The sequence below is a fragment of the Leucoraja erinacea genome, chromosome 13 (genome assembly GCF_028641065.1).
Source record: "Leucoraja erinacea ecotype New England chromosome 13, Leri_hhj_1, whole genome shotgun sequence".
NCBI lineage: Eukaryota > Metazoa > Chordata > Chondrichthyes > Rajiformes > Rajidae > Leucoraja > Leucoraja erinaceus.
Genome location: NC_073389.1, coordinates 30,252,652 through 30,270,515, shown reverse-complemented (window position 1 = coordinate 30,270,515; position 17,864 = coordinate 30,252,652). Strand labels below are relative to the sequence as shown.

The window sequence follows — 17,864 nt, the reverse complement described above, 5'->3', positions numbered from 1 at the left end:
TCCTCAAGATGAAGTACTGCTTTACTAAAAATGAGTATCACATAGTTATTATACTAAATGTTTAGTGGACTTGTCCAATTAAGGTTTTTGGGGTGTAGAACAGATAGATAAGGATCAGATCGGGAGGGAGAGGGCATTTAGTGAGATATCATAGAGTTCAGTACTAAACTACCTTGAAGTCAGCAAAGCATGACAAATCAAAAAGAGCATTTCAAGCTGTAAGTGCATACATTACCTGTGCTGAAAGGTACAGCAGGGCACCAATCTCAACTGGCCTTTGAAAAAGAATATCATCTACAGCAGCTGCAGAAGGCCTTGAACCCCTGAAATTAAGAATTTGAGAAGTAAAAATGTAAAACCAAATACATCACCAAGGATATACAAAATGTCTTAAGTCACACAAGGTAAATTCTCCCTTTTTCTTGACTTGTTTTCTTCAATGCTATACAGAATGTGCAAGAGGAAACACTTGTCTCCCCAAAGCTTCTCTGAATAAGCTGTTGAGAGAAGCACTTAAGCAGAGCCAAAATACCTGCAGCATTGCACACCAAGAGGTTATCCTCACAGCCTCACACTCCCACCATTTACTGCTTCACAAGAAAGCAGGAGGCTGCTACTCAGGCCCTCAAGATGCCCCATCATTCATTACGATCATGGATGATCTGCTTTAAGCTTCATCCCTTCTGTGCCACTTCCCCAAAGCTCTCAATTCCCCCACCTTTAAAAAATGTATCTACTTTCATTGAAATACTTCCAATGATTTAGCCTCCATACATATGTCAAAGTGCGCAAATCTGTGATGCATTACAATTGTCCATTTAATCATCTGGGGAAATAAGATAAAATCAGTCAAATAAAAACAAATATAAATAAGCAGCAGCGTTAGTAATACACTGGGATAGGGAAAAGTAAGCATGAAGTCCAGCTGCAGAAAACTTTAGTACTTTTGTTTGCATTTAATATATAAGGGAAATACGGTTCTTACCCATAGACACAAGCAGTTGCCCATGCTAATTCAAAAGCTTTCCTCATCAGAAATCCGCCAAAGATTTTGTTGAAAATGTTACGCTCCTGTTTTAAAAAATAAAAACCTCTTTACCCACAAGGTGTAACCTATTCAATAATACTTCAATAGAAATGAGAACACATCAACTTATAAGAGAATATCAAGAATTTCTATTAATTAAGTCACTAAATAAATTTTATTCAGTTAAACAATAAGACAAAGTAGTGCTTCTTAACTAAGACGGCATAGGAACAGGAACATCAATAGTAGAATCAGAACTAACTTATTCTAAATAATAAGTTCCAGATTCCCAATTTTCCATTCTACATCATCTTTGAGGCCTTTGCACGTTTTTATTGGCACTTTCTCTGTAAATGTAATACAATATTCAGCACTATTTATTTTCTTTTTTTTTGCACTACCCGATACAGTAAGATTCCAGCATCTGTAGTCTCTTGTGCCTCTACTGAACCACTTTCCTGATAGCAGAGAGGCTGCGATAGCTGGATATCAGTGAGTGGAAAGTGAAGGAGATTGGCAAAGTTCGGCAAAGTTGAAAAGGGTGGAATCAGCCAGGGCCAGTGGAATATAAAGGAGGCAAGAACTCAAGCGGGCAATTAGAAGGGTCCAAATGGGCCATGAAAGCAGCTAATCTAGTTCCTTTATTTAATATAGAAAAGTACAGAACAGAGAAGGACCCTTTGTGCCAAACATGGTGCCCCATTACAGGAAAGATGTTGTAGCTTTGGAAAGAGTGTAATGGAAATTTATCAGAACTATGCCTGGATTAGGGGCTATTAACGACAGGGAGAGGTTGGACAGACATGAATTATGCTTTCTAGATTGCCGAAGGTTGCGGGTACACTTGATGGAAGTATATAAAAACATACGAGACATAGAAAAGGAGATAGTCAGAACAATTTTTCCAGGATGGAAAAAATCAAATACTAGAGGGCATAGCTTATAGGTGATAAGGGCAAAGTTTAAAGGAGATGTGTGGGGTAATTCTTTTTAACACACAGTGGTTGGTGAATGCCTGGAACAGCTGGCAGTTGACACAGAGATGATAGTGGCTTATAAGAGACTTTTGGATAGGCACATGCAAATGCAGGGATACGGATTATGTGCAGGTAGGTAAGAGATGGCATCATGCTCAGCATAGACATTATGGGCCAAAGAGCCTATTCTTGAGCTGTATGTAAGAAAGGTTCAATCGAGAGATTAATTGGACCTAAAAATCAGTAGAAAACGGCCTGACAATAAGGAAAATTGGCTTTGCTTCATGATGCTTATCAGAGAATCCTTTGGGTGGTGTACGTTTCCCGATGCCTGAAAGTTTAATGATAATGCCCTCTTGCTCACTGCCTACATACGCAACGTACAATGGTTATCTGGGTGTAACATTGGAGGTTTCTACCACCCACTAAGCTTAAATGTAGTAATGATCCTTTTGATGCCAATACAAAAGATATGCAAGAACAATGATACTTCAATTGTGAAAGAATATTTATTCCTCTGCCATGACCATTTCAGCACAATGTAACAGATTGTACCATGAAAGGTGTTTCAATGTTCTATAAAGAATGCACCATGCCTTGTATCACATACCTGTGGGTGGCAGATCTCCAGACTCTTGAGTTTTGTATCCTCCATCCACACTGAATTACTTGGTAAAATCCGACTGTGGAAGCTTATAGTCCTAAAACAAAGAAGTTTTATGAAGACAATCAACTAAATAACATCCTGGGTATCTTTTCTATCAATTACTTAAGTCTATAGCACTCCTAAATTCAAAGCCTGCCCAAACAGCAGACCAAGCCTAATACATAACACAAGTGGAGAGCTCTAAAGGAACTCAGTAGGCAGACAGCATCTGTGGAAGGAGATGGGACAATCAACATTTCATTTTGAGACCTTTCATCTCGGCCATTATTATAACAACAACATTTTACAGACAAGAAAGCAAAATACATGGAAGATTGATGCCAAGCCACCCGAAGAATTGTTAATGAATCTCAAATCTTTCACACACAAAATCAAATTCTAATAAGGCACTGAGAGATGAAACACCAAACAGATTTACAGGAAGCTCCAAGAAGGCAGCTGGAGGTTTTGGTTCCAGTCTTCAAGTGATAAAGTCAGATTCAGATTCAAGTGAGGAAAATGTCATGATTTAAATTGGAATTCCAATGACATGGAAGAGAATACAAGGCTTTTGAAGCTGTAAAAAGGACGAGAGGAGGATGTAGAGTATTTGGGGAACATTATGATATACTTGACATTTAGATTCACTCACTTGTCATCAAGAGTTTCCAGGAACATCTCATGTATAATTTTCCGCTCATCTTCATTTGGTGCTGTTTTCAGTAATGAAGTCCGCTTCATCGCGGTTCTCGTTGCTTTGTTTACTAGGATTTTTAATAAGATCCTGTTTCATAAATGTACTGCCAATTTCAAAAGGCTTGATCATCAAAACTAGTTTTTCCCTTAAACAAGCAAAGTAATTGTCTTCAACGATAGTGGGAGAAAGTTTCTAAATGATGAGAACAAAGGTTGACAGGATTGGGGGATATTAAACAGATTAGAATATCAGTTCTTTTTCTCCAGGGATGCTGTCTGACCTGTCGAGTTACTCTGACATTTTGTGCCTATCTTTGGTTTAAACCAGCATCTGCAGTACTTTCCTACGCATGCATTGTGTGAACAACCTGTCACTCAGATCCCCATTAAATCCGTCCCCCGGAACCTGTTCCTTTTCATTTTGGCTGTCCCTACCCTGGGAAAAGACTCTCGACTGACTACCCTATCTATACCCCTCGTGTTAGTGATCAGACTCTGCAGTGGTAATATGAGTGAATGGCAAGTATAGGTGTTTAGACTCTCACACTGCAGCAGATTGTCATAGAAACATTGAAAAATAGATACAGGAGAAGCCATTCAGCCCTTCGAGCCAACACAGCCATTCAATATGATCATGGCTGATCATCCAAAATCAGTAACCCGTTCCTGCATTTTCCACATATACCTCGATTCCTTTAGCCCTAAGAGCTAAATCTAACTCTCTCTTGAAAACAACCAGTGAATTGGCCTCCACTGCCTTCTGTGGCAGAGAATTCCACGGATTAACAACTCTCTGGGCGAAGACGTTTTTCCTCATTTCAGTCCTAAATGGCCTACCCCTTATTCTTAAACTGTGACCGCTGGTTCTGGGCTCCCAATATCGGGAACATTTTTCCTGCATCTAGCCTGTCCAATCCCTTAAGAATTTTATATTTCTACAAGATACCCTCTCATCCTTCTAAGTTCCAGTGAATACAAGCCCATTCGACCCATTCTTTCATCATACGTCAGTCCTACCATCCCAGGAATTAACCTGGGAAATCGACGCTGCACTCCCTCAATAGCATAATGTCCTTCCTCAAATTAAGCGACCAAAATTGCACACAATATTCCAGGTGCGATCTCACCAGGGCCTTGTACAACTGCAGTAGGACATTCTTGCTCCCAAAATCAAATCCTCTCGCAATGAAGGCCAACATGCCATTAGCTTTCGTCACTGCCTGCTGTACCTGCACGCTTACTATCAGTGACTGATGTACAAGCACACCTAGGTCTCGGTGCACTTCCCCTTTCCTAATCAGACGCCATTCAGATCATAATCAGCCTTCCTGTTCTTGCCACCAAATTGGATAACCTCACATTTATCCACATTACACTGCAGCTCACATTGCCACTCAGCTTTGTGTCATCCGCAAACTTGGAGATGTTACATTTAATTCTCTTGTCTAAATTGTTAATATATATTGTAAACAACTGGGGTCCCAGCACCGAGCCTTGTGGCACCCCATTAGTCACTGCCTGCCATTCTGAAAAGGACCCGTTAACTCCTACTCTTTGCTTCCTGTCTGCCAACCAGTTCTCTATCCATGTCATTACCCTACCCCCAATACCATGTACTCTAATTTTGCACACTTATCTCTTGTGTGGACCTTGTCAAAGGCTTTTTGAAAGTCCAGATACACCACATCCACTGGCTCTCCCTCCTCCATTCTACTTATTATACCCTCAAAAAGTCCAGAAGATTAGTCAAGCATGATTTCCCCTTCATAAATCCAAACTGACTTTGACCGATTCTGTCACTGCTTTCCAAATGCGCCTCTATAACCATCGACTCGAGCATCTTCCCCACCACCGATGTATGGCTAACTGGACTATAATTCCCCGTTTTCCCTCTTCCTCCTTACTTAAAAACTGGGGTTACATTGGGTACCCTCCAGCCCACAGGAACTTATCCAGTGTCGGAAGAACATTGGACATTTTTCACCAATGCATCTGCGATTTCTAGGGCCACCTCCTTGAGTACTCCGAGATGCAGACCATCAGGCCCTGAGGATTTATCTGCCTTCAGTCCCAACAGTTTATATAACACCATTTCTTGACTAATCTGGATTCTCTTCAGTTCCTCCCTCCTACTAGATCCTCAGTCCCCTAGTATTTCTGGGAGATTAGTTCTGTCTTCACCAAGGAAGACACAAACAAAGTACTCGTTTAACTGTTCTGTCATTTCTTGTCTAGCAGTTTGGTGGTGGATATGCTACTTGCTAGTTATCAGTCCATGCTAGAATGCTGTCTAGTTTTGTAGCAATCATGCATGGACTACTTAATTTGCCTCAGATGGTACAGTGCCGTAGTAACATTGCGAGATAAGCAGCTGTAATTCTGCGCCATCTATCCAGAGATTTGTACTTCACCTTGGCAGTTAGAAATTCCACCAATTTCTCAAAAAATAATTTGCAATTAAAAAGTTAGTCTCAGTGACAATTACCATGCAGCTAAAGGATTATTCTAAAAGCTCAACTGGTTCATTAAAACTCTTCAGGGAAGGAAATTGCTATCCGTACTTCACAGCCACCAATATGGTCAACTCATAGCTGCCACCTCAGTACATCGGTAATACGAAATTAACAATAAATATTAGTATAGCCAGAAGCATCAAAATTTATGTAATTTATGTTGAAATAAGCATAAAGTACTCTTATTTCAGCTTGTCATGTCGCGTCAAATAAAAGGATGTTTGTCAGGGTCTAGTACTTAACCTTCAACAAACAAAAAAAATTGTCATTTCTATCAGTGCTATCCTTCGCACATTGCTGCAGGTCAACCTTATTAAATATAAAACCACTAAGGTGTTTGTCAAAGAACATCAAATATTTCAGAACATCCAGAGAGTTGAAAGATGCCACATAAAATAAGCGCAGGCTGGCTTTTTGACTGCGATAGGGAGTGAGGTTTATCACAACTTACAGTCTCCTTGTCGAAAGAGAATCTCTTCCTCTGGACTCTCGGTCTTCAATGGATTAATAAAAGCGGGACTGTACGAGGAGTAAAAAAAAAAAAAAAATTATAAACAATTATTCCTTGCAGTTACTGTTTTTAATGCCCATAATTATTCGTAAGTACATATCCCAGATATGGGTAATTGGTCCAACTTGTCTATGCTGGCATTTATGGACCACTCATCCTGCTGCCTGCCTCCTGACATAATCTGTCAATGTACCAAAACATTCCAGGTGTCTTAGCAAACACCAACAGTCACTGAATGACATGATGAGCTCCAGAATTAGATCTGTCTTTTCCAAAGCAGTTACAGTACTGGCATCTAATTATAGGAAAAAATTGATAGATCCCACTCATGAAAAGCTGGGCAGATCCACAGTGATTCAAGATGTCATTTAGTCCCTGTAAACTTCCCCTGCCTTTTCGAAGACATGGCTGGGGTCTTTGTAGCCACCTACAGCCTACAGGAAAGGCACTATTCCTCTGGGACCTCGGGAAACAGCAAAAACCCATGGGATCAGGACATCACGTTTACTGAGTGCAGCATCCAGGAGTCAGTAGGACTCAAGAGGAAAACTATTCACCAGCAAGAGTCATACCTCACGTAAGAAAATAACTGTGGTTATTATTGGTTAATCAGTGAACACTTAAATTGTGAACAATGTCCAATTTATCACCGGCCCTGACCACCCCATCATCGATGGGATTTATCGGAGTCGCTGGCTCAAAAAGGCAGCCTGCATCATCAGAGACCCACACCATCCTGGCCACACACTCATTTCACCCAATCCAGCACTGGTAAAGGTTTTAGAAACTATAATCAAGGGAAAAAAAGTTAAAAGGCACTTATTAGGCTGCAATATTGGGGTAGTCATAAAACTTATTTCGATTGCCTGAAACTTGCTTGTAACTCGTGGACTATGAATATTGCTCAAAGGGCACGCAAGCGAATTTTCCATGAGGCAGATAAAGGCTTTTTAAAAGTAATAATTTCCAAGTCATTTAAAGTTAAAAGTCTAGAATTACTTTTCTTGGCATACTCTTTAATAAACCATTATGCAATTTCCACTTTCTCTCAAATATTAGGAAATAAAAATATTGAAATACTGGCAGCCCGAGGTACCTCTCGTAAATGTGCCTATTTTCCTTTTCCTCATAATTCACAAGTTTCCCCCCGTTTTTGCTGAAGTACTCCTTGGAAAAGCAATCAACTATTAATCATATTTATGTGTAAACATTCTCAATATATCAAAATCCACAATGATTCAGAATTCAAGGTATAATGGATATGAATTGTTCCTGCACATAATGGCACTAAATCATTTCCACTTATCAAATTAAATAAACTTGATGCAAATGTACATCCATTGTTTACCTTTTATTTGAAGTATCACGTGCCACCATTACAAAAGTAGCATCAATTACAGGAAGGAAGGTGCCATTTTGATACTTGAAAGTAAAAAAAATCAAATTAAATCATGTACAATTTCAAATGAACAAATTTAAAATCATACCAATATTTCTCGTCTTTTCTAACACACAGATAAATATCCTTACTAATACATTGGAACTGGTCATCAGCTCCTACAGCCCTTAGAAACAGGCCCTTTGGCCCATCAAACCAACCATCCATACGATGCCATTTACCAGCACCTGGTCCTTAGTCTTAATTTCTGTGTGAATCAAGTGTTTATCCAGAAGCAATGAAATGTGAGAATACCTGCCTCCACCACTCCCTCAAGTATGCCAAAGAATAAGAACCTTTTGATTGCAGTGTGATATTCCAATTTTGTTGAAACCCCTCATCACTTATCAGTTGATACAATGTTTGAAAATAATATGTCCTCTTTAGGGCCGTGAGGTGAAATATTATATGGGTGAGCACAAAGGAAAATAAATCAGAACATAGTACAACTTAAAATGGACAAGATATTGACCAGGCCACATTCGACATGCCTTTTATTTCAAACCAGAAGTTCCACAGTGTGATCCATTCATGGAAAGGTTTATACCCAAGTATTAAAGGAATAACATTTTCCTGATATTTGGTCAATTTACCTTTCATGAATTCAGGCCTAGAACTCAGTTGAGGTGGTGTTGTCTAACTTCAAGATTGTTAAAATCCCAATCCTTCTTTGAAAATATTTTTAATGCAGGGAATGTTACCTCAACTATTATTGGTAGTTATTTTCATAGTTGGAAATTCAAATTAAAACCAAAATAACACAATACCATTCATTACCAATGAACCAATAAGAATGACCAAACATCACCCGAAAGCCCCGAATTGGAACCCCCAAGGAAAAAGGAAAAGAGGTTGCCCCAGGAACAGCTGGAGAAGTGTCCAGACAGACATGTCTGAGAGTGGGCTCAACTGGGGAGATCTAGAAAGAACTGCCAACAACCGAGTGAGGTGGAGGACATTTGTCAATGGCCCATGCTCCCTTGAGGAGCAAAGGGCTGAAGAAGAAGAAAGCAATTTTTCATGTTACATCCAATTATTAAATATAAATTAACTCAACATTTTCTTTTCCAACTAAGGATGGAAAACTTCTTGACCCACACCCAAACAGTGATCTAACCTGCAATATGTGCATCTGGACTTCCATGGAACTTCTTCCCACCCAGGTGACATGACCACTGAATTTCAAGTCACAATCCGGCAAGATAACATTTTGAACCAGATCTGGAGAGAGAAAATATATTTTTACAAGACTACAGAAGATCTTTGACAACAGTCACTGAACCTTCCATTTGACGACTGTTAATTTTTGCAATGTAGTTCAGTACCTTAACATTTAAGCCATTCATTTCTTACAGACCTTGATGGGAATTATGAGCAAATGGCAAGACTGAATACAGTGTCAGATTGTGCACTTCTTTGAATAACACTGAAGTTTATTTCATATGTTAAACATGCATTTGTAATTACTGAAAATCTACTCTCAGAAGAAGACACAAAATGCTGGAGTAACTCAGCAGGCCAGGCGGCGTATCTGGAGAAAAGGACAGCGGGGAGATGAGTGAGTGGCCAGGATGGTGTGGATCCTTGATGATGCTGGCAGAACTCGAGTGGAGCTTATCAGAACATTGTGCAACCCTAATTGCCCTTGTAAATTAGTAGTTTAGCCATTTTCTTGACCTGCTTCGACCTTTCCAGTAAAGCTCCTTTAACAGTATTGTTGCATATGGGAATTTCAGGATTCACATGCAGCAACCATGAAGGAGCAGCAATATATTTCCTAGTTAGGATGATGTGTGACCTGGTGGGGAAATCTGTCCCCTTGCCCTTTAAAGAAGGTCAAGAATTTGAGGTGTTGTTGGAGTAATTGCTTTCATTGCAAAAGGATTTGAGTATAGGAGCAGGGAGGTTCTACTGCAGTTGTACAGGGTCTTGGTGAGACCACACCTGGAGTATTGCGTACAGTTTTGGTCACCAAATCTGAGGAAGGACATTATTGCCATAGAGGCAGTGCAGAGACGGTTCACCAGACTGATTCCTGGGATGTCAGGACTGTCTTATGAAGAAAGACTGGATAGACTTGGTTTATACTCTCTAGAATTTAGGAGATTGAGAGGGGATCTTATAGAAACTTACAAAATTCTTAAGGGGTTGGACAGGCTAGATGCAGGAAGATTGTTCCCGATGTTAGGGAAGTCCAGGACAAGGGGTCACAGCTTAAGGATAAGGGGGAAATCCTTTAAAACCGAGATGAGAAGAACTTTTTTCACACAGAGTGGTGAATCTCTGGAACTCTCTGCCACAGAGGGTAGTCGAGGCCAGTTCATTGGCTATATTTAAGAGGGAGTTAGATGTGGCCCTCGTGGCTAAGGGGATCAGGGAGTATGGAGAGAAGGCAGGTACAGGATACGGAGTTGGATGATCAGCCATGATCATATTGAATGGCGGTGCAGGCTCGAAGGGCCGAATGGCCTACTCCTGCACCTAATTTATATGTTTCTATGTTTCTATGTAACCTAGATAGGTTTGCAGATAGTTACACTGCAGCTATGGGTTTTGGATGGTGGATGAAGTTAACATTTAGAGTAGTGAGATTGGGACCAATCAAGCTTTTTGTTTGAGTGATGGCACAATTTATTCAGGCAAGTGGGGAGTGTTTTATCCCACTCCACCTTGCTGGCAAAAAGTCTGGCTCTAGGATCCTGCAGAATCTTCCCGTGACTAGGATGAATGACCACCATGACCATTTTCCTTTGTGACAACAACCACTGAAATGTTTCCTCTGAATGCTCAGATTTCAGATTACCCAAATGTGATGCAAGAAAAATTGTATAAAGAAATCAGGTAAACTCAAGACTCCCAAGGTATGTCTGCAGTTAGATCTTGGCCTTTTCATTTTCTTCCATCTGGAATGTATTTCAACTCTCAATATTACTCACCACTAGCTAGCTACACGTCTTTTAAAGTATATAATCAAATATGTTCCAATGTACATGCATGCTACTCTGTCAAACCCTTGCAAAACCTGTAAAATAACACAGCAAGGTGCTGTAACAGCACAACCATTCATTTTATAGACAATAGACAATAGGTGCAGGTGTAGGCCATTCAGCCCTACGAGCCAGCACCGCACATACTATTTTCACATATTATTTTGCAATATTAAGAATATTTCCGTTAAAATTGAATGCCATGCACTGTACATATTGTAGAGAAAGAGGAATGGATTCTTGGATATCACAGATAACTTTGGACAACGTTCATACTTGAGAAGAATGTAAATATAAATGTACCTATCTCATCAACAAGTGCCGTCACAATTGAAAAAGGACTTCGTGGAGAATCGGTTTTGGCATGAGTATAACTAATTAAAACTGCAAAACAAGAAAGAGAATGTTAATCACACCATGTTGATATTCAATAAATTCTCTAAATCAACTTAAATTAATTATGGACTGATAGTCATATGTAAAGTTCTACTGAGGGTGGAGCTTATAACATGGCTCTCCCTCTGGATGGAAGGTAGACACAAGATGCTGGAGCAACTCAGCAGGACAGGCAGCATCTCTGGAGAGATGGAATGGGTGACGTTTTGGGTCAAGACCCTTCTCCCTCTTGATCTCTACTATTCCCTGAGCTGCTTTCCCAGCCCATTGCTGCATCTCCTGCCAATTTATTTTCCAAATTCTCAATGTTCTAATCTATATTCTGGCAAAAATATTTTGTGCGTCACCAAACCCCCTATCCAATGAGGTCTGATAACATACAAAGCAAGAACTTTGCAATCAAAGATTCAAGTAGAGTGACATCCAACCCACTACAATCCTTTTCCTAGCTCTATTGGGGTGTTAGCCAATCGATGCCCATTGACTTCAGTTTACAAATACAGGTCAAGAACTTTGATTTGAGAAGTTCCTGTTATATATCCGCATCTATCAATTGGTCTCAACTGATCATAATGCCTACAGTCCATCTTAAAACTGATTTTACTTCGGAGTCACGCGAGTGATTCCGTGAAGAACCCGCTCAGCACGCATGCGCGGCATTTACGTTCAGCAGAGCAACAGCGGCACAGCGGGAGTCAGGCGCTCCCGCTACGGAGGTGAAAGAACGGACCGTCAAGTAAGCTGAGGTCGGGGGTTTCTTTCACAGGGAGCCTTCTGCTTTCCGGCAGAGAAGGCTCTAGAACAAACCTGTCCCCCCGCTCAACTCCACGGAGGAGCGTTCCATCTGGGGGGAGGGGGGCATCAAGGTGGTAGGACCGCTTACCCGGCGCTCCGCTATCCCGACACCGTGCCGAGCCGAGCCCCACTAGCGCCTGAGCAGCGGGCTGGAAGTAACGCCACGGAGGCGTCTGGCCGGTGGCTCCGACTTGTCGGACGGGACGTCTTACCACCCGCCCGGGGGGAAAGACAGCCGCCTGAACAGACCTGCCCCCGCTCGACTCCACGGAGGAGCGTTCCATCTGGCGGGGGCAGCAACAAGGCGGTAGGACCGCTTACCGGGCGGTCCGCTACCCCGACACCGCGTCCGAGCCCAGCCCCGCTAGCGCCTGAGCAGCGGGCGGGATGTACAAGCCAAGGAAGAGGCGTCCAGCCGGTGGCTCCGACTTGTCGGACGGGGACGTCTCTCCACCCAGGCGGGGGAGAGACAGCCGCCTGAGTCGCATGGAGCGGCTCTTGTAGCAGGAGCTCCAGCGAGGTGCACCCCAGGAGGGGCGCTCTCGCAGAGGGAGGTCAGGCACTCCCTCCACAGTGCCTTGTGCACTGTCCATTGCTTCCTCCTTTCCAGAGGATAGCTTTGGTGACCAAGACTGGGCTGGTCAAGAACAGGGGCAATGGCTGAACCCCAAAAAAAAAAAAAAAAAAAAAAAAATCACAAAAGTTATCAAGCAATATGGCATGCCAGATATCGATTTATTTGCATCAAGGCTAAATCACCAGGTACCTATGTATGTCGCTTGGGAACCAGACCCTGAGGCAGCAGCGGTAGATGCGTTTACGCTGGATTGGGAAAATTCTTCTTCTATGCATTTCCTCCCTTCTGCCTCATCAGTTGGGGACTATGCACAATACAAATGGACTGCTTCAGGTATTTTGATAGTACCCAACTGGCCTACACAGCCATGGTTCCCAATACTACATGACATGGTTGTTGAAGCTCCGATGGTATTCCCCAGTGACCCAGTTATTAACACCCAGTGTCGGGCGCAAGCCACCCGTGCCATGAAAAAAATCAAACTCCTGGGTTGCAGATTCCGCACAAACCACTTCTGGGACTGGGATTATCATAACAAACCGTCGACACCATGTCAGCATCCCTCCGAACATCCACTAAAAAACAGCACTTGTCCAGTATCAAAAAATGGGAGAAGTACTGCTTGGATACAGGGACCACCTACTCAACCGCTACAGTTACCAACGTACTGGAATTCCTGGCGAACCTTCACCACGATGAAGGACTCAGCTACAGAGCCATCAACACAGCTAGAAGTGCCCTGCCTGTCTGTTTAAAACCAGCTCCAGGACAACAGGCCATGGGGTCGCAACCGCTGGTGGTCAAACTAATGAAGGGTATTTACAACTCTAACCCCTAGACCAAGGTACACCCATACATGGGATGTCAGTGTGGTCCTGACATACCTCAGGGGATGGCCACCAGCCAGATCCCTCAACCTGGAACAATCTATGCTCAAAAACACTCATGTTGATGGCACTTGTATCTGCACAGAGGGTCCAGTCACTACACCTATTGCGACTGGACAGCATGCTCACAGCTCCAGACCAGATCTCTGTCGTTATCCAGAGACTGATCAAACAGAGCAGACCAGGAACACCTAATCCAGTCGTGGAATTCCGGGCTTACCTGCCAGAACCACGGTTATGTGCCATGACCCACCTACTATCCTACATAGACACAACCAAAATATTCGAGGGAGATGAAAAGCCTCGTGGGTCAGTCATCAAAAACCTTATGGTCGGGTGATGAGCCAAACCATTGCAAAACCTGTTTTATTTGCAGAAAAGATTTTACAGACTGCAAATATTTAATTTAAGCCCAGGGGAGCAATTTAATTTCTTTATTGTTATTGTAAAAAAATACCATTGTGTTTTTCTACAAACAGAGTCATTGGTTGATTACGATAACACACTTCCTCCCTCAAGGACTTCGGCAGTGTGTGAAATAATACCTGTTACACGGTTTGAAATCACAGAGCTTTGAAGTCTTCACGGAATTACTCACGTGACTCCAAAGTAAAATAGTAAGATTAAACGAGAATTTACCAGTTTAAAGTTTGATCTGTATTTTATGAGGAGTTACGATGAGGGATTACGTGCCCTCCGCTCCCACCCTCAATAATATGGGTCTGATAAACTGATGTCTACTTGTCTTTACTATGTTTACTTCAATAACTGTGTCTATCTGTGATTCCACACCGCTGCTTTGAAGTATGCCGCGCATGCGTGCTGAACGGGTTCTTCACGTAATCCCTCATGGTAACTCCTCATAAAATACAGATCAAACTTCAAACTGCTAAGTTCTCAATTAATCTTACTATTATATCTCACTAATCGCTACTGTTCTGAAACGTTACTAAAATTGCACATGAAGATACAGTCCGATAACTCTCCAACCAGCAACTTGTATCATCATAGCTCTTCTCCCTCTCTCAAATATCCAATTGACTTTGCTCAAAGGACCAGGAGGTTATGGCTAAACTTAAAATGTATACTCTTTTCTACTCAATACTATCCAAGGATTGCAAAACCTCCTTTTTCAGTCTTTCTTTCCTTCTATGTCAATCCCAGACTTTGTCATCACACAATTATTTGTTTCTCAGTTTAACACATCATGTATGGTTATCATCCCAATATGTGCCACAATGTCTGTAATGACCAGATTGTAGTAGATATTTCCAATCAGCATTCCTCATTTTGCTCTGTCCATTTCTAAGTTTACCTGTTTTGAAAATGACTTTAATGGACCAGGAAAGCAAGCTAATAGTCGGAGAATGGGATTTAGAGATGCAACAGTCATGAGCATGTGACTCATGTATTATCTTCTTCATAAATCACATTATCAATGTACATGCTTGAAAATGCCTTCACTTCCATACAGAACCTCACAGATTCCAGCAATAGTCCAAGAGTCAGCTACAATTCTACACATTGACTGCTCAGGTTAGGAACCAAAGGCAAGGGTAAATATTATATCAGTAACATTTCTCTTAAATGTTGATTTTGTTTTTAAAAGTTCAAAAATGTCCAAGTGTCTGATTTTAATGACTTATTTTAAATTGTGTTTTTTATTTTGACAGTTTCCGAATGAGGGTGATGTTCAGAAGCATTCAATGCATTTACAGCTGGCATAACATTGGAAGGCTGTGGGGAGGTGGGTGCTTAGCTGACTTGTCAATGTCTTTTCCCGAGTTTTACACTGTTTTGGCTTTACACTGTGTGAAGACCATGTCATTTTGCATCCATATAGTTTTGGACAACAAGTCAACTCTACTTCCAACATATATCAACGTCATACCCCAGCAGCTTTACCACACTCCCAGACATTTCATGAATTATTATTTTTTAGTTCACCTCTTGGATAAGCCAAACAAAATTCAATCTTGCAAATCTGTCAAAGAGCCCGAGTTTTACCTCCAAACGAATCAAGGTCTTCAAGGATCCTGCCAAACCTGTTGAGGGAAAATGGATGAAAAATGAAATTCAATGTAATTTCCGAAGTTTGATCTCAAAATTGAAAGGGAAATTTAAACTAAATACAACATTAGTAGACTGCTGTACCTCACTAAGTTATGTACATTCAAGTATTTTTCTCTCAAGAGGGGTTGGCTTCCCAATGGTAGGAAAACCTCCAGATAACTGTCCTTCATGGAGCGTAATGGCAAGCTGTCTTGGCTTTCCACCGGTGGAGAACTTAATGAACTTCTTTCCTCAGCAGATTTCAGATGTTCCCTGGAAGAGAGAACTATGACTGTTAACAAATGCAGAATATGAAGGAAGGAACTGCAGATGCTGGTTTAACTCCCACTTTTTTCAGCACTTTAACTCCCCCTCCCATTCCCAATCTGACCTGGGCCTCCTCCATTGTCCAGCGCAACAGCACCCCATATTTCGCTTGGGTAGTTTACACCCCAGCGGTATGAACAGTGACTTCTCTTAACTTCAAATAGCCCTTGCTTTCCCTCTCTCCATCCCCTCCCAGTTCTCTCACCAGTCTTACTGACTACGACCACATTCTATCTCTGTACGATCCTTCCCACTCCCCTTACATCAGTCTGAAGAAAGGTCTCGACCCGAAACGTCACCCTTTCCTTCTCTCCAGAGAAGCTGCCTGTCCCGCTGAGTTACTCCAGCATTTTATGTCTACCTACCCTCTCTTTTTCAGCTTCTTTTCTTCTACACCATCAGTCTGAAGAAGGATACCGACATGAAACGTCAGCTGTCTGTTTCCTTCAGTTACTGCCTGACCTGCTGAGTTTCTCCAACCGTTTTTTTTTTTTAAAGATCAGATCCAATATCCACTTCATCCCCCTCCTACTCTCCACATTTTCCCTCCTCACACCCTCGCCCCAAATAGCTCATACTATCAATATACCTCCAGATTTTCGATGCACCAACAATTTCATGTAGTTTCATACGCACTGAATAAAGAGAAGATAATTAATGTCAAACAAGGTTTTCATTTCTATTGTAAAATTACTCTCCCAAAATACATTTTGCTATTGCTGAACAGATAACTAAAAATGGCACACAAGCAAACTCTTGATTCAAGTCCTGATTATCAAAAAAATACTATGTCTTAAAAATAGAAATGCGGGCAGAGAATTCCAAACAACTCAAAGTTAGGCTATTTATGATGGGAATTTACATTATATTTTTCACCATTATGCAACTGGAAAACGAGCCTGGTCAGGTAATTGGTGTTATGGTGGAAGAGCATTGTGGAGATAGTGACAATTGGAGGAAAAGCACCTCATATTTTGCTTGGGCAGCTTATAACCCAGAGGTATGAATATCGATTTATCTAATTTCAAGTAACCCTGTATTCCATTTCCCTTCGCTACCCAGCCATAGTCATCCTATTAGTTTCACTGTTCATATTTCTTCGTTAACACCTCCTCCACAGCCAACAATGGACCACTGTGGGCTCCTGGGTCACCAGTGCCGGCTCTGATTTGTTCTGTACCTTTTCATACCTCTAGTTTCCCTCTTCCTTGATCTCAGTCTGAAGAAAGGGTCTCGACCTGAAACGTCACCTATTCCTTTTCTCCAGTTGATGCTGCCTGACCCGCTGAGTTATTCCTGCATTTTGTGTCTATCTTCCATAGGTGTTAAGAATGTTTTGAAATAGGATAAGTCTAATGTTGTGGGAAGGTACTTAATTGGGGCATTGCAGATTAGAATTTAATTATGCAGGAGCTAGAGAGGGTAGATTGGAGCAGTTGTTATTGGGTAACATAGAAAATAGGTGCAGGAGTAGGCCATTCGGCCCTTCGAGCCTGTACCGCCATTCAGTATGATCATGACTGATCATTCAACTCAGTATCCCGTACCTGCCTTCTCTCCATAGCCCCTGATCCCTCTAGCCACAAGGGCCACGTCTAACTCCCCCTTAAATATAGCCAATGAACTGGCCTCAACTACCTTCTGTGGCAGAGAGTTCCAGAGATTCACCACTCTCTGTGTGAAAAATATTCTTCTCATCTCGGTTCTAAAGGATTTCCCCTCTATCCTTAAGCTGTGACCCCTTGTCCTGGACTTCCCCAACATCGGGAACAATCTTCCTGCATTTAGCCTGTCCAATCCCATAAGAATTTTGTAAGTTTCTATAAGATCCCCCCTCAATCTCCTAAATTCTAGCGAGTACAATCCGAGTCTATCCAGTCTTTCTTCATAAGAAAGTCCTGACATCCCAGGAATCAGTCTGGTGAACCTTCTCTGCACTATTGTAAATAGCTGGGGTCCCAGCACTGAGCCTTGCGGCACCCCACTAGTCACTGCCTGCCATTGTGAAAAGGACCCGTTTACTCCTACTCTTTGC

The 17,864-nt window shown here is 41.8% G+C and overlaps 1 protein-coding gene across 2 annotated transcripts in view; it reads right to left on the bottom strand.

The window, feature by feature from the left end:
- The window catches only part of LOC129702793 (acyl-coenzyme A thioesterase 9, mitochondrial-like), a 41,056-nt gene that overhangs the window by 12,006 nt on the left and 11,186 nt on the right, over positions 1-17,864 (bottom strand). For both annotated transcript variants that reach the window (XR_008724440.1, XM_055644774.1), the window contains exons 4-14: positions 16,419-16,464; positions 15,605-15,775; positions 15,458-15,495; positions 11,099-11,179; positions 8,926-9,029; positions 7,719-7,792; positions 6,311-6,378; positions 3,303-3,414; positions 2,615-2,705; positions 986-1,071; positions 236-323 (exon numbers count right to left, since the gene is read on the bottom strand). Coding sequence is in view for 1 of the 2 variants with exons in the window: in XM_055644774.1 (XP_055500749.1) it covers positions 236-323; positions 986-1,071; positions 2,615-2,705; positions 3,303-3,414; positions 6,311-6,378; positions 7,719-7,792; positions 8,926-9,029; positions 11,099-11,179; positions 15,458-15,495; positions 15,605-15,775; positions 16,419-16,464 (959 nt within the window). In the remaining variant the exon portion in view is untranslated. The remainder of the gene's footprint in view (positions 1-235; positions 324-985; positions 1,072-2,614; positions 2,706-3,302; positions 3,415-6,310; positions 6,379-7,718; positions 7,793-8,925; positions 9,030-11,098; positions 11,180-15,457; positions 15,496-15,604; positions 15,776-16,418; positions 16,465-17,864) is intronic.